At 28.0% G+C, this 26,387-nt stretch overlaps 1 protein-coding gene across 1 annotated transcript; it reads left to right on the forward strand.

The window, feature by feature from the left end:
- The first annotated feature begins 20,681 nt into the window (after positions 1-20,681).
- On the forward strand, positions 20,682-24,272 carry LOC114320492 (protein TEEBE). The gene is made up of 3 exons (XM_028267556.2): positions 20,682-20,839; positions 22,141-22,641; positions 23,467-24,272. The coding sequence occupies exons 1-3, from the start codon at positions 20,740-20,742 to the stop codon at positions 23,985-23,987; spliced, it is 1,122 nt and encodes a 373-aa protein (XP_028123357.2). The 5' UTR covers positions 20,682-20,739; the 3' UTR covers positions 23,988-24,272.
- The last annotated feature ends 2,115 nt before the right edge of the window (positions 24,273-26,387 follow it).

Below are 26,387 nucleotides of genomic sequence, written 5' to 3' on the forward strand. Positions count from 1 at the left end.
GAATTCAATTTAGTGAAGTTTTTTGAATTCTATTTTATTTTATTTTTTATTTTAAAATCCTTCTAGATTAGATCTACTTGAAAATAAAAAATAAAAAATTACACAAATTTAATTTGAACAGAAAAAAAAAATGACTTCTATTGCTGTTGCCAAATAGAGTATGAGGTTCTATTTGGTTTCAACCAAAAAAAAAAAAGGTTGTTTTTTTGGTAATTTAAAGCATTTTGATTGTTTGGTGTCAACTTAATTGGCTGACAATTGAAAAAAATAAAATAAAATAAAATAGCATGCACCTTGTTCGACAAATGCTAAAATTGTCATAATTTTTTTTTTGGGTGAATCTTTTTATTTTTATTTTTAAATGTTTATAATCTACAAGGATAAAAGGTAAATAAAAATAAATCCAAATCACACCTGAACTTTCTCAACAACAAAAATATCAATTCAATATTCAAAGGCTCTTTAGAACTATGCTTTATATCAGTGGTGGAGTTAGGAATTTAATTTAGGGACACTTATTAATTATAATCTCAAAATTTTTCTTTCCCAATCAATAATAATAACATAATAATAATTTTTTGAGCTAATATTAAACATTAAAAATTAATATTCATAAATAAAATGCTGCATCTTTTGCTACGCTATACTCCAACCAATTAGGAAATTTACTAAACCAAGCCTGATTACATTGTTGGAGCAATCTTCTGTGTAAATAAAATAACTCGAAATAAATTCAAACAAAATAAATAAATAACATATCAGATTTATTTATCGAACCAAATTAAAATTAGGACCGAGTCGAGTGTGTGACACTCTATCTTTAAGACAGATTCGCCTCGCAACGGTGCTTACGGTTGAGTGGCGTCTATCTCCCAGGATATAATGATCTTCACAAATTGTAGTAGCACTTTAAACAATTTGTTCGGCGAACCAAACCTGTGATCTATACTCTCTCTATTTTATTCTAGAACTAAATATGAAGAATAAATGCACTAGAGAAAAATTGGACAGCAATGATGGAATATCATACTGAAATTTTCGGAATTTTTTTTTTCCAAGTCCCAAAACTACTGGAATAGCATCTATATATAGGCAAAAAATGAGACAAAAAACCTGCCCAAACAGGTGCTACCTGTTAAGTATCCAAAACAGTTTCGGACCATTAACACTATGAAACCTTATATTCAAACAAATTTGAAAAAGGTTGTCCGTTGTTCAACTAAAGCAACTGCTTGTAACCTTATTTATTAAAAACTATTTAGAATATATATATATATATATAACTAAATTGAAAAATTTAATAAATAAAGTAAGAGATACAAATTTTAGGAAACCACTAAGGAACCTAAAATTTGAATTTAGAATTTAAATAAAATTTCCACAATTACAAACTTTAGGAAACCACTTAGGAACTCAAAATTTAAATTTAGAATTAAATTATATTCCCACAATAATTTTTATTGAAAAAATTCAAAAGAATTTTTTATCTAAAAAATTAATGTTAAACCCGAAAACGACGTCAACTTCCCATTCACTCATAAATGGTTTTGACGTTCCGTCTTCACAGTGTGACTTGCCACGCGGTAAGGAACACATCACCTCTTCGGACCCATCCCAAAAGACGTTTGGGGCCCACTCAAATTTGGGCTCAATAATATGCCTATAATAAACTATTTTTCCAACAATCCCCCACATGAATGGAATTTGACGGAGAGAAAATGCAACAACATGACCTAATAACAGAGAGTACAAAAATTGAAAATATTCTGTAAAGAATAGGTAGCTTTTGGCTTTGAACCTTCCCTTGTGAGACATTTTCGAATTTACTAGCTAACCAGTGAACATGATGTCTTGAACTGTTCAGCCGTTTGTGTAAACCAAGACAATAGAACTCACACAGAATATCCCCCAGACACAGTTTAGTTCTTACTATTGTGTTCATTTTGGCCCTAAACAACCTGGTATTTCATGAGTGCTCTAGAGAATTGTAGTCCTTCACAAATCTCATAGAACCGGCCCAGTTCACACTCACATAGGTGATTCTTATGAAGAGTATCCTGCCATACTCCTCTAGGTTTACCTAGATATAAGAATCATTAAAAGTATTACTTAACCTAAAACGCTGCAGACATCACTATTTCATCCTAGAAATACGTAGGAGTTGGACTCCCCAGTAATCCTTCTGAGTCAATCACAACTCGGTTGTCCCTTTGAACCTAGATCTTAGGATCTCCAATCAACTAGGTTGGGTTGCCGTTGTGGTAACTCTTATTTAATAGGCTTAAGTCCCATTCCCCTCGATGAATTCTCAACTAACTCTCTTGCTAACCCTTTGGTTAGTGGATCCGCTGTGTTGTCTTTAGACTTAACATATTCTATGGAAATAATTCCATTAGAGAGTAGTTGTCTCACGGTGTTATGTCGACAGCGAATGTATCGTGACTTACCGTTATACATATGACTCTGTGCTCTACCAATTGCTGATCGACTATCACAATGTATGCATATAGCAGGCACCGGTTTTGGCCATATTGGAATATCTTCAAGGAAGTGGCGAAGCCATTCTGCCTCTTCCCCAGCTTTGTCTAAAGCTATGAATTCAGATTCCATAGTAGACCTAGCAATACAAGTCTGTTTGGAAGATTTCCAAGATACAGCCGCCCCACCAAGAGTAAAGACATACCCACTGGTGGACTTTGAGTCTCTTGTATCCGATATCCAATTTGCATCACAGTATCCTTCAAGTACTGCTGGATATCTAGTATAGTTAAGCCCAATGTGACGAGTAAATCGGAGATATCTTAGAACCCTTATAATTGCTTTCCAGTGTTCTACTCCCGGATTACTCGTATATCTACTTAATTTACTTACTGCATAAGCTATATCTGGGCGAGTGCAGTTCATCAAGTACATTAAGCTTTCAATAATTTGGGCATACTCTAATTGAGAAATACTTTCATGTACATTCTTAGAAAGATACAAATTAACATCTACAGGTGTTCTAGCAAGATGAACATCATCTTTGCTGAATTTGTCAAGTATTTTCTCAATGTAATGAGATTGTGACAAAGCATATCCTTCTGATGTTTTGGTAATTTTTATACCAAGTATTACAACAGCAATGCCCATGTCCTTCATGTCAAAATATTTATTCAACATTTTCTTGGTAGTTTTAATCATGTTATTATTACTACAAATGATGAGCATATCATCTACATAAAGACATACAATGACATAACCTTTATCTATGTTTTTAATATAAACACATTTGTCACACTCATTAATTTTAAATCCATTTGACACATTGCCTTGTCAAATTTCTCATATCATTGCTTTGGCGCTTGTTTTAAACCATATAATGATTTAACCAATTTACACACTTTCTTTTCTTTTCTTGGAACAGAAAACTCTTCTGGTTGTTCTATGTAAATTTCTTCATTTAACTCACCATTTAAGAAAGCGGTTTTCACATCCATTTGATGAATTTCTAGATTGTATAGAGATGCAATGGCAATTAGCATTCTAATGGATGTTATTCTAGTAACCGGTGAGTATGTGTCAAAGTAATCTAGACCTTCTTTTTGTCTAAAACCTTTGACTACAAGTCTTGCCTTGTATTTCTCTATTAATCCATCCGCTTTCAATTTTCTTTTGAAAATCCACTTGTACCTAAAAGGTTTACAACCTGGTAGCAAATCCACCAATTCCCAAGTGTGATTCTGCAAGATGGATTCAACTTCACTGTTGACAGCTTCTTTCCATAAAGGAGCTTCAGGACTAGACATAGCCTCTTTAAAAGTTAAAGGCTCATTTTCTAACAAAAATGTTAGAAAATTTGGACCAAAAGATTTTGAAGTTCTAGTACGTTTACTACGCCTAGGTTCTTCTTCCTCATTTTGATCTAACTCTTGTTCTTGATCATGTTCTTGATCCTGACTAGTAATAGCATCAAAAGATCTTTTATTAGTACTAGTCTCTTGTCCAGTCTTCTTTGGAAATACATATTCAAAGAATGATGCATTCCGAGATTCAATAATAGTATTTACATGCATTTCGGAATGTTCTGATTTATGAATCAAAAACTGATACGCACTACTATTCTTGGCATAACCAATGAAAATGCAATCAATGGTCTTAGGACCTATCTTAGTCTTTTTAGGATTAGGAATAGCCACTTTAGCCAAACACCCCCACACTTTTAAGTATTTGTAGGATGGTACTCTTCCATGCCACAATTCATAAAGTGTTTGATTTATTTTCTTTCGGGGTACTTTATTTAAAATATAATTAGCAGAAAGTATTGCTTCCCCCCACAAGTTCTGAGGTAATCCAGAACTTATTAACATGGCATTCACAATTTCTTTTTAAAGTCATATTTTTCCTTTCAGCAATTCCATTTTGCTGAGGTGAGTAAGGAGCGGTGGTTTGATGAATTATTCCATGTTCTTTACAAAATTCACCAAAAGGTGATTCATATTCACCACCTCTATCACTTTTAAGTTTCTTGATTTTCTTACCAAGTTGATTTTCAACTTCATTCTTATATTGAATGAAAGTTTTCAAAAGTTCATCCTTGGTTCGAATTAAATAAATATAATTATATCTAGTATAGTCATCTATAAAAGTGATTACATACTTTTTCCCACCTCTGGTTTGAATTGATTTAAAATCACAAATGTCACTATGAATTAATTCAAGTGGTTCCGTATTTCTTTCAATTGAATGAAAAGGAGTTTTAGATAATTTTGCATCAACACAAATTTCACATTTATGATTTGAATCAATGTTAAATTTAGGTAAACATTCCATATTAATTAATCTACGCAAAGATCCACAATTAACATGTCCTAGTCTACCATGCCATAAATTTGAAGACTCAAGCAAGTAAGAAGAAGATGTATTATTAATAACTGAGGGTACAACGATCATTACATTTAACTTGAAAAGGCCATCAGACATGTAACATTTTCCTACAAACATCCCGTTTTTGGTAAGTAGAAACTTGTCACTTTCAAAAACTAGCCTAAACCCATTCTTACTCAACAAAGATCCGGAAACTAAATTCTTGCGAATGTTCGGTACATGCAGCACATTGTTGAGAGTGAGTTTCTTTCCAGATGTCATCTTGAGTACAATTTTTCCTTGTCCTTCAACTTTGGAAGTTGAAGAGTTGCCCATAAAGAGTTGTTCACCATTGTCCACTATAGAATAAGATGTAAACATCTTTTTGTCGGCACAAATATGGCGAGTAGCACCAGTGTCCGCCCACCATTCTTTAGGATTTCCGACAAGATTTTTCTCGGAAACAACTGCAGAAAGATTGATATCATCTATACCATCGGAAATATTGTCCACTTCAGTCATGTGGGCTTGAGCAGGCTTCTTGCTTGTTCTTCTTTTGCATTTACCTTTGCTACAGCAATCTTTGGCCCGATGTCCCTCTTTGTCACAGATGTAACATTTGCCATTAAACTTGTACTTTTTATTATCCCCCCTTTAGAGCCTTGTGATGAACTTTCTCCAGAAGACTTTCGTTTCTTGGTTTTTGAAATATGTTCCACCACATTTGCCTTAGACTCCATAGGATGCTTACCAGCCCGCTTTTCAAAATTGCGGTTGTCCTCCTCAATTCTCAAACGCACAATTAATTCGTCCATAGAAATTTCTTTGCGCTTGTGTTTGAGGTAGTTCTTGAACTCTTTCCAGCCTTTTGGTAATTTTTCAATTAAGGCTGCAACTTGGAAGGATTCACTGAGAGACATGTCTTCTGCGTGAATGTCATGCAGAATGAGTTGGAAATCTTGAGCTTGGCTGATCACAGTTTTTGAATCAACCATTACAAAATCCAAGAATCTGCCAACCACAAATTTCTTTGAGTCGGCATCTTCCGTTTTGTACTTTTTCTTCAACGATTCCCAAAGTTCCTTTGCTGTCTTGATTGGACTGTAGACGTTGTATAATGTGTTGTCAAGTCCGTTCAAGACGTAGTTCCGGCAAAGGAAATCGGCATGTTTCCAAGCATCAACCGCAGCAACCACTTGCCAGTTAGTTTCATCCTCTTTCAGAATAGGAGCATCTTCACGGAGAAAACGAGCCAGGTTCAGAGTTGTAAGATAGAACAACATTTTCTGTTGCCATCTTTTAAAGTCAGTTCCTGAGAACTTCTCTGGCTTTTCTCCATGATTTATTGGCACTATCACCACAGGAGAGGGGGTTGGCGTCATTGCAGCCACCACAATAGTACTTGTTTGGGCATTAGTTTCAGTAGCCATCAATTCTAATATATAAAACAAAATTATAATTAGAATTTACACTACACAGAAAATTAAACCAAATTCACAGAATTAAATTCTATAAAAATAAAAGAAATAAGAATGTAACTTTTATTTTTCAATTAATTTGAAAATAAAATAAAATTTTATTTAAACAAATTAATTCCACACAGAAAATTAAATTCTGTAAAATAAAAGAAATAAAACTGTAACTTTTATTTTTCAATTAATTTGGAAATAAAATAAAATTTTATTTAACCAAATTAATTCAACACAAGAAATTAAATTCTGTAAAATAAAAGAAATAAGTAAATAACTTTTATTTTTCAATTAATTAGGAAATAAAATAAAATTTTATTTAACCAAATTAATTCCACACAGAAAATTAATTTCAGTAACACTTCAATAATTAAAATACTGAAACAGAATTTTAATTAATGAAAACTCAGAAAATAATTTCTAAAAAACCAAAATTAATTTCCTGACAAATTTCCACAAAAATATATTATGAATTGTTAATGACACCAGTATCGTACTACTAGTTGTTGTCAAAGAAAAGAGACAGTATATTACTACTATCTATCAAATAGCATATAATCACTATTTGTTTTTCCAACTAGAATATTATTTTGTAAATCCACAGAAAAAAATTTTCTTAGAAAAGGAAACAAACGAAAAAATTCTGTAAACAGAATAATTCGAATCTGTCTTAATATTGTTGGAACAATCTTCTGTGTAAATAAAATAACTCGAAATAAATTCAAACAAAATAAATAAATAACATATCAGATTTATTTATTGAACCAAATTAAAATTAAGACCAAGTCGAATGTGTGACACTCTGTCCTTAAGACAGATTCGCCTCGCAACGGTACTTACGGTTGAGTGGCGTCTATCTCCCAAGATACAATGATCTTCACAAATTGTAGTAGCAGTTCAAACAATTTGTTCGGCGAACCAAACCTGTGATCTATACTCTCTCTATTTTATTCTAAAACTAAATATGAAGAATAAATGCACTAGAGAAAAATTGGACAGCAATGATGGAATATCATACTGAAATTTTCGGAATTTTTTTCCCCAAGTCCCAAAACTGCTGGAATAGCATCTATATATAGGCAAAAAATGAGACAAAAAACCTACCCGAACAGGTGCTACCTGTTAAGTATCCAAAACAGTTTCGGATCGTTAACACTATGAAACCTTATATTCAAACAAATTTAAAAAAGGTTGTCCGTTGGTCAACTAAAGCAACTGCTTGTAACCTTATTTATTAAAAACTATTTAGAATATATATATATATATATATATAACTAAATTGAAAATTTTAATAAATAAAGTAAGAGATACAAATTTTAGGAAACCACTAAGGAACCTAAAATTTGAATTTAGAATTTAAATAAAATTTCCACAATTACAAACTTTAGGAAACCACTTAGGAACCCAAAATTTGAATTTAGAATTAAATTATATTCCCACAATAATTTTTATTGAAAAAATTCAAAAGAATTTTTTATCTAAAAAATTAATGTTAAACCCGAAAACGACGTCAACTTCCCATTCACTTATAAATGGTTTTGACGTTCTGTCTTCACCGTGTGACTTGCCACGTGGTAAGGAACACGTCACCTCTTCGGACCCACCCCAAAAGACGTTTGGGGCCCACTCAAATTTGGGCTCAATAATATGCCTATATTAAACCATTTTTCCAACAATTACATCGCCGAAGTTTTTTGTCCAAATGATTTTTGTGAAAAATTATGATCACGAGATTGACAAGGACCTTTTTGTAGATATGCCCTACGAATTTAGTCTCGATCATTAACATTATACTTCATAATCTGAGGTCATAGTCCTGAATCTACATGAAGGTCTACTAAGTTGATTTCTATGCGACTTTGTTTTGCGGAAGAATAATTATCATCTTCTTCTTGAGGAAGAGATGATTCCAACTTTAATTTTCTTTTAAAATATTTCTCCACAACTGTTTGAAAAAACTAAAAATCAAAATAAAAATTCATAATCAAAATCACAAACTCCCCACAAATCAAAATCTCTAATTTTAATAGAAATCAAAAAATTTAAATTTAGCACAAATCACAACAAATCAAAATTTCTAATTTTAGCACAAATTATAACAAATCAAAATCCCTAATTTAAATATTAATCACTGCAAATTAATATTTTAATTTTAGCACAAATTAAATCCCTAATTTTAGTACAAACAACAACAAACCAAAATCCCCAATTTTAATATAAATTACCACCAATTAAGATTTGTAATTTTAGCATATCAAAATCTCTTATTTTAACATAAATAATAACAAATAAAAAAAAATTACAAATCAAAACTTAACAAGTAACTATAAATTAATACTCAAAATTTTAATTTAAAAGTATAAATAAATAAATAAATAAAGTTACTTGTAAATAATAAAGAGAAGATACCAAGGTTGTAGTGTGATCCTAAATATGCGTTGTGTGATCCTAATTTGGGGAATCGCGAGTTGGTAAATTACAAAACAACAAAAGGAGACAAAAAAAATACGAAGATACTTGACAAGTACTGTGAGTAAATAAAAAAAATAAAAAATTTTATACACTTCTAAAATTTTAGCCTTACTATAATTGGAGTTGTTTGCATTCACCTAAAAAAAATGTGTGTCAGTGTTTGGTTGGAATTGAAATTTACAAAAAAAAAAAAAAAAAAAAAAAGAAAAAGAAAAAAGAAAAAAAAAGAAGGAGTTGTGGGTGCGTGTGGTGTCAGTGTGTTTGGGATGCATTTGGGGGGATTGTGTAGCAGGGCACGGTAAGTAAGACCAAAACCCAAAAAAATTAAAAATAAATAAATAAAATAAAAAGTCACTGGGCACATGACCCCCTCGCCCCAACGTGCCTCCGCCATTGTTTTATATAGCACAAATAATTTTTGGCATCCATAGTTGAATTGCTGATTTTGCCACAATAAAAAAAATTCTCTTGACAATTCAACTTTCATTTTATTGTTTTCTAAATTGATAGCTTTTTTTTTTTTTTTTTTTTTCATGTGTTTGTGTTTGTGTATATGAATGTCTATGTCTGTGTTTAAATTATGGATTTATTTTCTCCTTTTGGTCACATTATGCAAGAAGTCTCTCAGAAGGGTCGGTGTTTTCAACCATTTCGTATCTCATATACGGCCCGACTAGGTAATAAGTTGGTTCATGGATTGGCTCCCATGGCATGTCGCTTAGAGGGTTTAGTTGTTTGGTTTGAAGATATTCCTCCGGCTCTTTTGTCGTTAGTTCTTCTTGAAGTTTTGTAACTTGTTTCTTCGATTATCCAATCTAAAAATAATAATAATAATTAAAAATCATAATAAAAAGAGAAAATGATACATTTTTATAGTTTAAGGAGTTAAAGTGTACAAATTTATGAGTGAAATAGATAAACTAATATTTAATTATTAAAAAAAATTAATATAATTAAGATTAATTTTTTTTGTATGTATAAAAGTACAATGCATGTGACCGAGATCCGAGATCTATATTTACAAGCTTGTGACTCCCAAATCTTTCAATTGTTGTAAGATGTGGAGTTCAATTTTCTTCGCATATCTTTTTGAATGTTTTAAATTAATATGTTTGGTACCTTTCGATTCTTGTTTTTCTTTTCTTTTTTTGTCTTTAATGTTTTTTCTTTTTCATACCTTAGTCAATTTTTTATTATTATTATTATTTTTTTTAAACTTGTTAATTGCATTTCATAAAAAAAATGCCAAAATATAATAATGGTTCATTTAAATCAAGGAAAAAAAAAATACACACACACAAAAAGTCTATTTTATATTTTTGTCTTTAAACAAATTTTTTTCCAAAATTCTTCACATACACAATACTTTTTCTTTTCTTTTTTTTTTTTTTGGTGCACCTGTTTTTTAGTTGTATTTATATTAGGTGTATTTAAAATGTTAAAAAAAAATTTAATAACTACAATATTAAAAAAAAAATAAAATTAATACAACAAAAAATGAGAATGTGACGGAAATTTTTTTGAAAAATCAAATGAAATGATTTATTTTTGGGGCAAATTACCTACACCTCCCTTGAGGTTTAACGAAATTACAGATTCTCCCCTGGGGTTTTAAAAATTACATATCGCTCCATCTCAATTAACGCTTTTAACGGATATCATAAATTGACTAAAATGCCCTTTTGATAAATAAGGACAAATTACCTACACCCCCTTGAGGTTTAGCTAAATTATAGATTCCTCCCCGAGGTTTAGCTAAATTACAGATTTCTCCCCGAGGTTTAGCTAAATTACAGATTTCTCCTGAGGTTTAGCTAAATTATTATTTTTAAATAAGTTTTGAAATGCAAAATTAAAATAGAAAAACACTTATCACACTACAAAAAATTAAAGTTTTAGAGACTAAAATTTAGGGACAAAATTATTTTTAGGGGAGCAGATATTTTTGTTACGAAAAGTGTCATTATATTTTTAGCAACAAAAATTGAACATTAGTGATTAATTATTATCTTTTTGGTGTCAAATTTTTGTCTCAAAAAATAAACCATTTTGAGACCAAATTATTTTGTCTCTAAAAGTCTATTTATTATTGACATTTTCGAAATTTTATCACTAAAAGCCTTATTTTTTACTTTTTAGGGCGACTTTTAACGACTATCCTTACGACAATAGAAATTAGTCCGTAAATGTCTTTTGTAACAAAATTTTCACTTTTAGAGATTACAAAAATTAGTCTCTAAAACTCTTATATGTTGTAGTGTCAGATGGTGAAAATATCATAAAATTAAAAAATAATTAAATAAGTTAAAAACACAAGAAATGGTTTGTCAAAAAATATTTAGAATATGTTTGGTTTGATTTTTAGATTTTTTTTTAAAAAAATTAAAAATTAATTTGGTTAAGAAATAAAAAATAAAAAATAATAATTATTTTTATATAATTTTATCTTTTGAGTGGTTAGAAATAATTTTTACAAATTATTTTTTGCCAACTTTGGCACTTTGATGGCATACAAAAAGAGCTGGAATAAAGCGCATGAGGGGTGAAATGAAAATTAGGCCGTGAGGTGAATCCAACAAAGTAAAAATGAGGCAAAAAGGAGTTACGATGAGGGAGATACAAGTGCTTGAAAATGTGGGTTTGAATATGAAAATTTTGCCTAAGGAAAGAAAAATCTTATTTTTGGCCAACTTTCGGAACTCCGACAATATGCAAAAAGAGGTGGAACAAGACTTATGAGGGGTGAAATGAAAATTAGGGCATGAGCTGAATCCAAAGACGTAAAAATGAGACAAAACAGAGTTACAACGAAAGAGATATAAGTGTTTGAACATGTGTGTTTGAATATGAAAATTTTGCCCAAAAAGAGAAAAATCTTATTTTTTTCCAACTTTCGGAGTTCCAATGGCACACAAAAAGAGGTGGAACAAGGCGTATGAGGGATAGAATGAAAATTAAGCAATGAGGTGAATCCAACGACGCAAAAATGAGGCAAAACGGAGTTATGACGAGGGAGATATAAATATTTGAACATGTGTACTTGAATCTGAGAATTTTGCCCAGATTCCGTTAGTTCAATCAAACAGATATAGACAGAGGGTTCATATTGAAACACGGAAGAAACTTCAGGGTTTAATTTGTCAAAATTAAAACTATAGGGTTTAATTTGAAAAACACGCGAAACCCTATTTTTTTTTTTTTTTTTTTGTAATTGCCCCTATATTTTTTCATATTTATTTTTATTAAATTAGATTTTTTTTTTCTCAGCAACAAATCAAACATGGTTTCAAAAACTTATTTTTTTTTTCCATCTAACGTAGTTCTTTTGTAAATTTTGTTGATTTATCAAAAGGATTTCAGTAGGGGCAATATTGTCCATCAATTTATATTTTGGTGATGTCAACTAACAATTCTTAACGTTTAGTTAACAGTAGGAGTTAAATTGCTATGCAAATATAAATCTCGGAAGGCGGGATGTAATTTCTGAAACCTCAGGGGAAATCTATAATTTAGTTAAATCTCAAAAGAGGTGTAGGTAATTTGCCCAAAAAAAATTAATGAGGATGTCACAAAAAAATGTTAAAAAAATTAATAACTACAATATGAAAAAAATTAAAACAAAAAATGAGGATGTCACAAATTTTTTTTTTGAAAAATCAAATGAAACGATTTATTTTTGCAAGAGGTGTGTTTTCAAGTTAGTAGGGCAGTTGTGACTAAAAACAATCCGCCAGTAAGGTAGGCACCAACATTGAATATGTAAACCTATATTTTGGGGTCGTTTGGGCAAAAAAAAATTTAGCTTGATTTTTAATTTTTTTGACTAATTTAATTTGATTAAATTAGTTCTGTTTGGAAAAAAAAATTTTACTTTAAAATGATGATAATTTAGATATAACATTTTATTTTATTCACTTATTTTGTCTATTTTATATTTTTGTATTTTCTTAGTCCAAACCAACTTCTAACCAACTTAGCCTTCATTTGGCTAAAGTTAGGCTAAAAAAACACAAAAACAAAATAGGTTAAATAAGCCAATAATAAAGTGTCACATTCAAAAGATATTCATTTCACTTTTTCTCTAACAAAAGTCAAAAAAGCCAAATCAAACGAACGTTTTAGTCCCAAGCTAAAAAGTCTTAACTCAGAAAAAGTCAATTAAAAAAGCCAATGCCAAAAGGCGACTAATATACAAGAATTAGTTTCCATACTTTTACGCTGTGTTTGGTTAAGAGATTTAGGAAGGGATATGGAAAGAGAAATGAAAAATGTAAATGAAATGTGAATAAAATATTTCACACGCTTTTTCCTTTTTTTTTTTCAAATTTCTTTCCAAATTCTCTAACCAAATACAATGTAAAATTATAAATCTCACCCTCTTGATTGTCAATAAATAAATAACTAGTCGTAATCCGTATTATACATGGGACTTTATAAATTAAAAAAAAATCATTATAATTATCTTAGCTGAATAAATAAAAAACAAATTTATTAAATTTATTTGTTGTATATCTGATTTTTAGTTTTTTTTTTGGTTATGTTATAATATAATATATAAGATATAGATAGGGATCCACAACTTTCATAAAAAAATATTATTTGATTTTTTGAGGAAGAGAGAAGGAAGGCAAGTTTTAATATTTTTTTTTGAAAATCAGTGAAAGAGATTAATATGGAGAGATTATAAAATATTTTTGTTATCTTTTCATTTGAAATCCATAAATTAAGGAATAATTATTATTTCTAAAATAATTAAATAAATAAATTAATCATTAGGTTTTTTAATCTATTTTATAAATTGAAAAATCAATAATTTTAGAAAATTGATTAATTTGTCCCATTAAGTGATTTTAAAATTTTGATAGATATACATCAAAAAAATAGTTAATTATATTACTAAATCATAATTCAAATTTAGATATTGTTATATCTTTTTGAGATCCATATCTAAATTATTATCTTCTTTATTTTTGTGTGGTTTCTATTTGTTTTTGGGTTTTTCAATTTATTTTAGATGTTGTTGTGAGTTTCTATTTTTTTTTAAATTTAATTTATCTATGGTTTATATTTGTTTTTAATTATAATTATTTAGGTAAGTTATGATGCGAGTTAAATATGCGATAGATATGTGAGTTTTATTGATTTAAGTATCATAGTGAGAGATATTTTCAGATCAGATTTGTTTAGATAGACTTTATAAATTTTTAAAATTTAAAATTGGATATTGAGAGACAAAAGAAATATTTTAACTGAATAAATAAAAATCAAATTTATTAATTTTATCTGTTTGTATATCTGATTTAAAATTTTTTTTGTTATGTTATAGTATAATATATAAGATATAAATAGATACTCACAACTTTCATGAAAAATATTATTTCATTTTTTGGAGGAGAGAAAAGGAATGCAAGTTTTATTTTATTTTTTTTTGGAAATTGGTGAAAGAGATTAGGATGGAGAGATTATGAAATATTTTTGTTATCTTTCCATTTGAAATCCATAAATTAAGAGATAATTATTATTTCTAAAATAAATAAATAAATACACCAGTCAATAGTTTTTTAATCTATTTTATAAATTGAAAAATCAATAATTTTAGAAAATTGATTAATTTGTCCCATTAAGTGATTTTAAAATTTTGATATATATACATAAAAAATAGATAATTATATTACTAAATTATAATTTAAATTTAGAAATTATTATATCTTTTTGAGATCTATATCTAAATTTTTATCTACTTTATTTTTATGTGGTTTCTATTTTTTTTATTTAATTTATTTTAGATGGAGTTGGCGATTTCTATTTTTTTAAAATTTAATTTATTGTGGTGTATATTTGTTTTTAATTATTATTATTTAGGTAAGTTATGATGTGAGTTAAATATGTGATAGATATGTGAGTTTTATTGATTTAAAGTATGATAGTGAGAGATATTTTTAAATCAAATTTGTTTAGATAGACTTTATAGATTTTTAAAATTTTAAATTGGATATTGAGAGACAAAAGAAATATTTTAATTGAATAAATAAAAATCTAATTTATTAATTTTATCTGTTTGTATATCTAATTTTTAATTATTTTTTGTTATTTTATAATATAATGTATAAGATATAATGTATAAGACATAAATAGATACTCATAACTTTTATGAAAAATATTACTCTGATTTTTTGGAGAAAAGAAAAGAAATGTAAATTTTAATATTTTCTTTGAACATTTGTGAGAGAGATTATAATGGAGAGATTATAAAATATTTTTGTTATCTTCTCATTTGAAGTGCATAAATTAAGGGATTATAAAATATTTCAATAAATAAATTAGCCAATAGGTTTTTTTAATCTATTTTATAAATTGAAAAATTAACAATTTTAGAATGAGAGTTTGGAATTCTTAGGAGGCTTCTTGTTAGAGACTGTATTTTCTTTATATAATACTAGCCTATCACCCGTGTTATGCACGGGATAATTACAGATATTTATATTTGTTTTAATTTTTTTAATATATAAATTATGTTTTTAAAGATTTTTTATAAAAATAATTTAACAATTTTATCACTAACCATAGTGTACAGGAGAAATTAAAAAGACTACTGCAATAACTATGCACAGGCTGTATCTATAATTATTTGTATGAGGGGATTTTAAATGTTATTCAGAGATTTTGACTAAATCAATAAATGCAGGCATGTGGATTGAAAAAAGTTAATAAATGCTGATAAGAGGATTTTGACTAAATGAATAAATGCTGAGTTTTTTTTTTAAAATCAAAAATTTAGAAAATTAAAATTGAGAGATTGGAGCTCCCACAAGACTTGGGGTTTAGAAATCCCATTTTTCTTAATATATTTACAATTATCTATATATGTGAATTGCGATTTTTAATTTTTTTTTTAAATGTCTTCTTTTTTCTCTTTTTTATATTATATTAAAGTTTAATATTTTGATAATAATCATATGTGTTGGACTTTTTAAGAATTTTTTTTTATACTTGTTCTTAATGCATTAAAGTGTTATTATGATGGATAATTATCATATGTGTTCGGACTTTTCAAGGAATTCATATTTGTTGGATTTCAAAGAAATTTTTTTATGCTTGTTCTTAATGCATTAAAGTGTTATTATGAGTGTAAGACTTGGGGGTTGGGAGAAGTTAATAAATGCTAAGTTTTTTTTTTTTTCATCAAAAAATCAAGAAATTTAGATTGGGAGATTGGACCTCCCATAAGGCTTGGGATTAAAAACACCCTTTTGCGTAATATATAGTATAGACTAGCCTATCATCCATGCTATGCACGGAATAATTATACATGCTTATATTTGTTTTAATTTTTTTTTAATATATAAATTATGTTTTTAAAGATTTTTTATAAAAATAATTTAACAATCTTATCACTAACCATAGTGTACAAGAGAAATTAAAAAGGCTACTGCAGTAACTATGCACATGCTGTATCTATAATTATTTGTATGAGGGGATTTTAAATGTTAATCAGGGATTTTGATCAAATTAATAAATGCAGGCATGTAGATTGGAAAAAGTTAATAAATGCTGATTAGGGGATTTTGACTAAATCACTAAATCCTAAGTTTTTTTTTTTTATTTTTTAAAATAAAAAATTTAGAAAATTAAGATTGAGAGATTGGAGCTCCCACAATGCTTGGGGTTTAGAAACCCCATTTTTCTTAATATATTTACAATTATCTATATATGTGAATTGTGATTTTTAAATATCTTTTTTTTCCTTTTTTATATTATATTAAAGTTTAATATTTTGATAATAATCATATGTATTGGACTTTTCAAAGAATTAAATGTCTTTTTTTATTATTATATTATATTAAAATTTAATATTTTGATAATAATCATATGTGTTGGACTTTTTAAAAAAAAAATTATGCTTGTTCTTAATACATTAAAGTGTTATTATGAGGGATAATAATCATATGTGTTGGGACTTTTCAAAAAATTCATGTGTTGGATTTCAAAGAATTTTTTTTATGCTTGTTCTTAATGTATTAAAGTGTTATTATGAGGGTAAGACTCAGAAGTTTGGAGAAGTTAATAAATGCTAAGATTTTTTTTTAAACCAAAAAATTAGGAAATTTAGATTGGAAGATTGGAGCTCTCACAAGGCTTGGGGTTAAAAATCTCCTTTTACTTAATATATAGTAGAGATAATTATAAATATTTATATTTGTTTTAGATTTTTTTTAATATATAAATTATGTTTTTTAAGATTTTTTATAAAAATAATTTAACAATCTTATCACTGAGCATAGTGTATGGGAGAAGTTAAAAAGGGTACTGCAGTAACTATACACGGATTGTATCTATAATTATTTGTATGAGGGGATTTCAAATGCTGATCAGGGAATTGTATCAATAAATGCAGGCATGTGGAAAAACATGTGGATTGAAAAAAGTTAATAAATGTTTATCAGGGGATTTTGACCAAATCAATAAATGTTGAGTTTTTCTTTTTTTAATAAAAAATATAAAAAATTCAGATTCGGATATTGAAATTCCCACGGGCCTTGGGGGTTAAAAATCCCTTTTTACTTAATATATAGCATAGATATAGATAGATAGATAGATAGATATAGATATAGATAATATAATATAGATAGATAGATGTGTTGAAATTTTCAAGAAATTTTATTTATGCTAGTTTTTAATGCATTAAAGTTTAATTATGAGGGGGTTTTGACCAAATCTCCCAAAAGACATGGGGATTGGGAGAAATTAATAAATGCTGGGGTTTTTTTTTTTAAATCAAAAAATTAGAAAATTAGAATTTGGATATTGGAGCTCTCATAAGCCTTGGGGGTTAAAACCCCCTTTTGCTTAATATATAGTATAGATATAGATATAGATATTTATATTTGTTTTAGATATTTTTTAATATACAAATTATTTTTTTAAAATTATTTATAAAAATAATTTAACAATCCCATCATTAACTATAGTGTATGAGAGAAGTTGAAAATGGTACTGCAATAACTATGAGAGAAGTCAAAAAGGCTTTTGAGTTGGGAAAAATTAATAAATGCTGATTTTTTTTTAAATCAAAAAACTAAAAAATTAAAATTGAGATATTAAAGCTCCTACAAAATTTATGAATTAAAAATTTTATTTTTCTTATATAATATATAAATAAATATAATATATAAATAGATTACCGGGCTATTTTCACATCTGAGAGTTTGAATTTTGAATAAAGGTTGGTAGTTCAGCGTCCGAGTAAACGTTGGTCGTTGCTTTTGCATCAATCACACATTTACTAGTGCCAATCAATGTGGAAAGTCATTGATGCATATTGCATTATTGACCTCCTAATGTAACTTCATTTTTTCCGTTTAAAAAATCCGAAATTTTTATTTATTTTAATATTGTACTATTTGAAATTCAGTAATTTTAGGAAGATAAATTAGCCAGTCACTCGTAATACAAGTCTTCCTTATGATTCGCAATACTAAGGCTTTGTTTGAGATGTTTTAAAAAAGTCAAAAAATTATTATCCTATTTAAGTTACATTATCTTATTTAAGTTACATTACCTCTCTACCACATCACTTCAAACACAACCCATATTTTATAAAAAGTTAAAAAGTACACTTATTTAAAATATCCCAAACAACTCCTAAAACAATTTGATTATACTAATCAGATAATAGAAGTTAACAAAAAACTTTAAACAAAGAGATTGATTTATCTCCAATCTAGTTATACGGATTTGTGTGACTTGCTACAATCCCTATATGATGATCTAAATAGTTTAATTTATAGAGTCCTATCTATGCATTATTCATTAAAAAATTAAATTGATTCTTATAACTATTTTAATTTATCATGTTATTAGTGTGTTTTAAAAAATAAATTATCTATTTATTTTTAGTAACAAATGCAATAAAAAATAAAAATTATGATTATCAAAAATATATTTAATGAGTTCGAACACAACACTCAAATCTAGGGGAAAAAAACCTTTAATATTATGCAATTTCTTGTATTTTATCCTTCATATATATGTGATAAAGCAGTTATACTTAAAAATAAGAGGATTTTGCTAATCCCTAAGGCACAAGCAAATGATAAAAAATTTGAAGAACATATAACAATTTTTATTAAATTCAATATATTTTTCTTGAAATTGATATATATTTTAATATTTTATATATTTTCAAGACATTTTATACTTGTTAGTATTTGTCAAAATAAAATTAACCTTTCACATTTATATTTTTATTGTGTGTGATATCACTGTTACACAAAATTTTTAATCCTAATCTAGATGTGGAATAGACGAAACGCGACTAAAATTTGTGTGATATCACTGCTATACAAAAGTTTTAATCCTAATCTAGATGTAATATTAGAGATCTTAATAATTCTATTAAAATTTTGATTAAATATTTCATATGAATGTGAGATCTATATAATATGAGTCTCCTGCAAATCTTATAATAAGAATAAATTTTTTAAAATTTCAAACATTTTTTTATTCAGAAGAGCAAATCACGGGAACCAATGAACGGTCGCCGGTCACGGACGGTGGGTCCAAGAACATGCACCCGAGTTCAGATTTTGTGTAGAAATGGAGAGACAGACCGACACAGCTCACCTCACGCCGAATTTAGTGGCACTCCTTTAAATTAAATTATAAACATTACTGTTCAAAATTAAAATTTTAATTTAATTTTAAAGTAAAGTAATGTGATAATTAATTAAAATATTAAAATAATTTTTTGATTATATATTTTTTAATTATTAATCAATCATATAATTTACATATCATTAAATTTAAAAAATAGACTTATGCATTATTTTTTTAAATATTAACATCCCCACCCACTCTCTCTTTCCCTTTTTATTTTTATATTAATTTTATTGAATAAATATATTATATAATGGTCTCTCTATTTATAGTTTTTTTTTTAACTTTTTAGTTTTTATTATATATTTTTTAATTATCAATTAATCATATAATTTACATAAAATTAAATTTTAAAAATAAACTTATATATTATTTTTTTTAAATATTAACATCCTCACCGACTCTCTCTTTCCCTTTTTATTTTAATATTAACTTTATAGAATAAATATATTATATAACGGTCTCTTTATATATATATATATATATATATTTTATTTTTTATAATTTCTCTCTCTTTCCCTTTTTATTTTTATATTAACTTTATAGAATATATATTATATAATGGTCTCTTTATATATTAACATCTCACCCACTGTCTCTATAGTTTGTTTGTTTATTTGTTTTTGTTTTTGTTTTTTTAATTTTTTGGTTTTTTTTATTATTAAAAGTCAAATTTTAATTTTTAATTTATTTTGAATTATATCATCTTTTTATTTTTTTATACATTTAAAAAAATCAAAAAGATCAAAAAAATCAATTTTTACCCAATCTTCCAAAACAACATATTCAGTGTGTTTGGTTTCAGTCTTCTGAATTAAATTTTTTTAAAATTCAATTTTTTTGTTTTTCGTATTTTTTTGTTTTTACTAAATATTTTTTAAATTTTAAGCAATTTTTTTTTTACTTTTTTAGATATACCTTATTTAGATGCATCAAAATCGTGAAATAGTTGTGAAAAAATATTTAAAAAATTAATAAATACATAAAAATACGAAAAATGTATTGAATTTTTATATTTTTTGATATTTAGTGTATTTTTTAAATATTTTTTTATAAATATTATACTTATTAAGTGTATTTATGTTAAGTATGTTTAAAAATTAAAAAAATTCATTAAAAACATTAAAATAGGAAAAATAAAAAAATAAAATTCTCTTAAATTTAGTTTTTGAAAATTAGAACCAAACAATTTTAAATTTTTTTTTTTTAATCTCTTCATACCCGTGGCCTTTTATATATATATATATATATATAGCTCTCCCTCATCTCTATCCTCATTTCAGTACACAGCTATCAGCAAATGGCTCCGGTTCTATCTCTATGCTCTGTTTTGTTCATCTTCTCTCTCTACAGCATCTATGCTTCTGCAGCTCCTCCTCCTCTTCAACCACATCTTGATGGTAAGCACTCTCTCACTCCCTTTCACTTGCTTTATATACATCTCACATTACATCTCTGTTTCTCTTTTTGGAAGAAATTGCTTGAATGCGATGTGGTTTAGTTCTGATTTGGTTTGTAAATCAACAAAGTTCTTTACTTTTTAGAGTAACTCTTAACACTGCATTTCTCTTAACAAAAGTATGTATAAAATAATTTTATCTCACCACTTTACCTAATATGTGTACTCCAACAACAATCGCTACTTCAAATTAGTTTGCCTACCTTTTAAAACTCTCTAAATGTAGTTATCCAAAAGGCGTGAGGCAAAATGTAGATCCATTCTTGGTGAGTTTGGGACTAGCAAAAAAAAAAAAAAAAAAAAAAAACAGAGTTATTATTATTATTATTTTTTAATTTGTGTAGAAAAATTTTTCTTTTCAAGTCAATCTACTAGATCTAAAAAAATAAAAAATAAAAAAAAAATGAAAAAAATCTTCTAAAAGGTTCATTAAAATTAAAAGAGTCTTTAGTTTGTTTTTTGTTTTTTTGTTTTTTCGTCTTAGTAGAATATAAAAAGTAAAATTTTCTAGAAGGCTATCTATAATTTTTATTTTTATTTTTTTATTTTTATTTTTTGAAAATTTATGCTAGACTCTAGTATTTTGTTGCAATTTCTACTTATAAAACATAAATATATTAAATAAGTTTAAAAAAATTGAACATAAAAATTGAAAGATGAGAAATAAGTGCATTTAAGTTTATTTCACAACTTGTCTTTTTATTTTATTTTATTTTATTTCTTAACTTCTTATTTGGTTTCCTAATATTCACTTTTCTGAAAATTAAATTTTTTTATTTTTTATATATTTTTATTTTTACTCAATTTTTTTAGTATTTTAAATATACCTAACATAAATATACTTAAAAAATATAATATTTATTTAAAAAATTCACTAAATGCCAAAAATATATAAAAAAATGAAAATTCAATACATCTTTCATATTCTTGTATATTTATTAAAATTTTAAAATATTTTTTTACAAATATTTTATTTTTTATATATAATTAAGTAACGTGCATCCAAAAAAAAGTTTAAAAAGTGCTTAAAATTTTAAAAATATTCACCAAAAACAAAACAATCAATTTATAGAAAATTGTAACCAAATACAGATTTGGAATGATTTTTAAATTTTTTTGTGACAACCATCCTTTTAATCTGATTATTAACTTTTAATTTGGATAGAAAAACACCAAACAAGTCCAAATTTTGACTACATTTTATTAATTAGGTGTGATTAATTATGAACACTCTCTCCACAGGACTTCTTGCAAATGGAGACTTTGAAATACCACCAAAGCCCTCAAACCTCAACAAAACAGTGATCAAAGGAAAACATTCACTACCCAACTGGGAAATCAATGGCTTAGTTGAGTACATGTCAGGTGGGCCTCAGCCAGGTGGCTTCTACTTTGCCATTCCACGTGGCGCCCACGCAGTGAGGCTAGGAAATGAAGCATCAATCTCTCAAAATGTGACTGTCAACACTATTGGTGCAATTTATTCTCTCACCTTTGGAGCCACAAGAACCTGTGCACTTGATGAGGTGTTGAGAGTCTCTGCCTCTGGTCTCTCTGCTGATCTTCCAATTCAGACCTTGTATAGCAGTGATGGTGGTGATACTTATGGGTGGGCTTTCATGGCTAGTTCTAAAGTTGTTAAGGTCACTTTTCATAACCCTGGGATTCAAGAGGACCCTACTTGTGGACCCCTATTGGATGCCATCGCTATCAAAGAGCTTCCCCCTCTCACTTACACTAGAGGTAAGTATGTCCTCTCTTTTTAAATTTTTTTTTTTAGTGTACATGGGGTTTGAGATGTGATTAATTTTGAAAAAATTACTGAATATGTTTTTTAAAAAAATAAATTAAATCAGGGGTAAATTTTATTAACTTCAATAATTATTTTTTTTCTATGAATTTGCAAATATTTTGTGAAGGTACACTGGTTTGCAATTTTCTGATAGTATCACTGTTATACTCATATTATTCCCTTAATGAGAAATTACATACAAAAGAGTTAGGCTAAATTACACTAGTAGCTTCTGTAATTTGCTTATTGTGTCAATTTATTCTTTGTAGTTCCAAATGTATCAATTTCACCCTTTAATGTTTATATTGAGTTGTCTAAATTGATATGTACAAAAAAATTGAAGAGAAATCAAGGGAAAATTGGTGCATTCAAGTGAATAATAAACTTTTGAAATTGGATGCTAATTCCTTAGTGGATAGATTATTTTGCCCATCCATTTCAGTCCCATCTATAAATGAACATTATTAATCAGACTAAATTGACATAGTGTGAAAAATTAAATGATAACAAAATTAGAATTATAAGGATCAAACTAACACAATAGATAAACTACAGAGACTATAAGTTTAATTTGCCCTTTATTTCTTCTTTTTTCTGTTTTTTACTTCTCATGGGAATGTCATGTGTATGTATACTCTTGACCCCAAACCCCCAAAATTATAGGTTCACATACTTGGCCATACATTTTCCCTACCAAAAATGTACATGATTGCACTATTATTATTAGCACCTTCTTTTTTTTTTTTTGGAAACTTAATTTTTTTTTTTTCATGCAGGTAACCTAGTAAAAAACAGTGGATTTGAAATTGGTCCACATGTGTTCAAGAACTTCTCAACAGGAGTCCTCCTCCTCCCCAAAAAACAAGACCTAATTTCACCAGTCCCTGGATGGATCATTGAGTCACTCAAACCAGTCAAATACATAGACTCAAGACACTTCTTTGTCCCCTCCGGACTTGCCGCACTTGAACTAGTTGGAGGGAGAGAAAGTGCCATTGCCCAAGTCATAAGAACAATCCCAAATAAGTTCTACAACCTCACTTTCTCCATTGGAGATGCCAAGAATGGTTGCCATGGATCGATGATGATCGAAGCTTTCGCTGCAAAAGAAACCCTAAAAGCCCCCTATGCATCTCATGGAAAGGGTGGGTTCAAGAATGCAAGTTTCAAGTTCCAAGCAATTTCAGCTAGGACAAGGCTCACATTTTACAGTTCATTTTATCACACTAAGGTTCATGACTACGGTCAAATATGTGGCCCAGTCTTGGACAATGTTAGGGTTGTGAGTGTATCCTAGTCATTTTGAGTGAATTTGTTAGCTCATGTTCTAGCACTCAAATGGGTTATGAGTAATTTTGGTTAGAAGCTGAGTGAGTAATGGTCTAGATATAGGGGATTGTATGTAATGAATGGCCTTGTGGGTTAAAAAGGGGTCATGTGTGAGTCATATTGTAGTTGTTTTTTTTTTCTTCAAGTTGGTGAGTTTGAGCATGTCCTATAATATGTAAGGATATGTTTGAACTTTCTCTTTATCAATGACCTTAATAATAAAATACTACTATCAAAAGATATGATTAGAAAATACTATGTGATCTTTACATCATTAAAGAGGTATTTGAATCTATTTTATAGCCTCCGTTTGGGAAGTAAGTTGGCTTTTTGACTTTTTGATTTTTTTTGACTATTTTAGTCTGGGTTAAAAAGTTTGATTTGGGAAGGGTTTTTTAGTTTTTTGATTTTTTATACTTTTTTTGTGAGAGAAGATTATAATAATTATGGGTTGAATGTGATGTTTTGTTTGTTGTGATTAAAATAGCCTATTTTGTCTTTTGTGGTTAAAATAGTCACAAATCTTCTTGCCAAACGAACCATATGCTTGCAAGACTCTTGAATTTTTCTATGGCAGTAGTGTTGGGGCACCATATCCTAATCATAATAATGAGAAAATTCATTCAATGGATCGGTAATAAGTAAAATTGGATGCAAAAAACGAGTAGAAGATATATATATTAGAGTTAAAATAGCAATACTTACCATGATTTTAAATAACTAATTTTGTAGGGTGATTTTACATCCATCAAGATTAAGCTATTTAATTCAATTTTCAAATTCATTACTAAATTGTTGTATCTAAATTTGAATTACTATCCTTATTCAAATCACACCAAAAAATATAAATCCAAATTCAAACCACAAAATAAAAAAAAAAAGAAAAAAAAAGAAAAAGAAAGAGAGTCTGATCTTGTAACTAAGACATGATTGCAAGTTTGCAATCTCAAATATGGAGTCAGTCAATAAAATGAAAATGAAAAGCACCCAAACCCAAAACAGAGCAAAGAAATAAAGTCAAATAAACACCTAGGTTAAATAATTTTTCTTCTAATGTCGTTTTAGTAATTGTTACTCTGCCATAACCAATGCATTTGATCTAGTTGCTTATGAGTCACAAGGGGCAGTGCAACAAATCCAAAGAGAAGTGGAAGGGGTGAAAGAATGCCATGAAGTGGAAATTTCTATTACTAAATTGAAAGTGAGGAAGACACAAAATACACAGAATACACTGGTTTGGTTGTGTTTACAGTATCGCACAGAATACACAAATGTGAGATTGACCCGTGTTTGCAATTGTAGTTGCGAAGGCATACATGTCTTATCGGTCTTGTGTTTGGAAATTTTTGTGTTCATAGACTTTTCCTTATAGTATATAGCAGGTGCAATTTTTTTTTTCTTTGTTGGACACGTGCATCTAGACAAGAGTTTTGGGACAGAGAGGGGTACAAGAATATGGAACAAAAGATCCCAAGCTCAAATCTATTGATTCCGAATCTATACCTATTAAAATGGACTCTAAAATCTATAATATTTGATTCTTCTAGTTTTGGGCATACAATTATCAAATAGCAACTAGGGTCAGCCCAAGGAATAGATGAGCAAACATAAATTATTATTCCGGCCAGAAAGATTATGTGACAGTGTGCCTATTTAATAGTGTATTGTCATTCCTTCATTATTTTCTTATTTTTAAGTCTATGTAACTTTTAAATCCCCTGCTATTAGTTAGGCACACCGCCAATATAAATTTTTTGAAAACAAGATAATTACTATTGAAATTGTGGCCAAAAAATCCTATCCTTATATAGTCTAAAAAAAATTGTCCCAATCCTATAATTAACTTTATGGATTTGAGATTTCAAAAATACTTAAAACACCTAATTTATCACTCTTAAAAACCACTTCTAAATCTTAATGACATGTCTAACAAGTGTTAAATTTTGATTTGTCAAACATTTATCATGTAGGATCTAATCTCAATACCACATCATTAAAGATAAATTAGGAATTATTGTCAAATTTAGAATTCTAAACCTAAAAGGCACCTCCATAATGGAGGTGCCTTATATTGTCCTAGAAGTCCATCTTAAATATAGTTTAATTATTATGATTTGTTCAAGAAGAAAATAAGCATTTAATACAAAACTATATATATTATGCATGCAATACAAGGCAATCTTAAAACATACAAATCAAGAAACAGTTATTACATTTGTATAATAATTATTTTTAAGTTATAATTACACATTGCCACAATCCACTTATCATTCTTAGCTACTAGTGTAGAGCAACACAACAATCAAATAAAAATACCTAGACCGGAGAGGATGTCGTGGAAAGAGAAGATGGATGCTGCTGCTACTGC

Source organism: Camellia sinensis, chromosome 10 (assembly GCF_055761805.1).
Source record: "Camellia sinensis isolate YWXY chromosome 10, ASM5576180v1, whole genome shotgun sequence".
In the NCBI taxonomy this organism is placed as follows: Eukaryota; Viridiplantae; Streptophyta; class Magnoliopsida; order Ericales; family Theaceae; genus Camellia; species Camellia sinensis.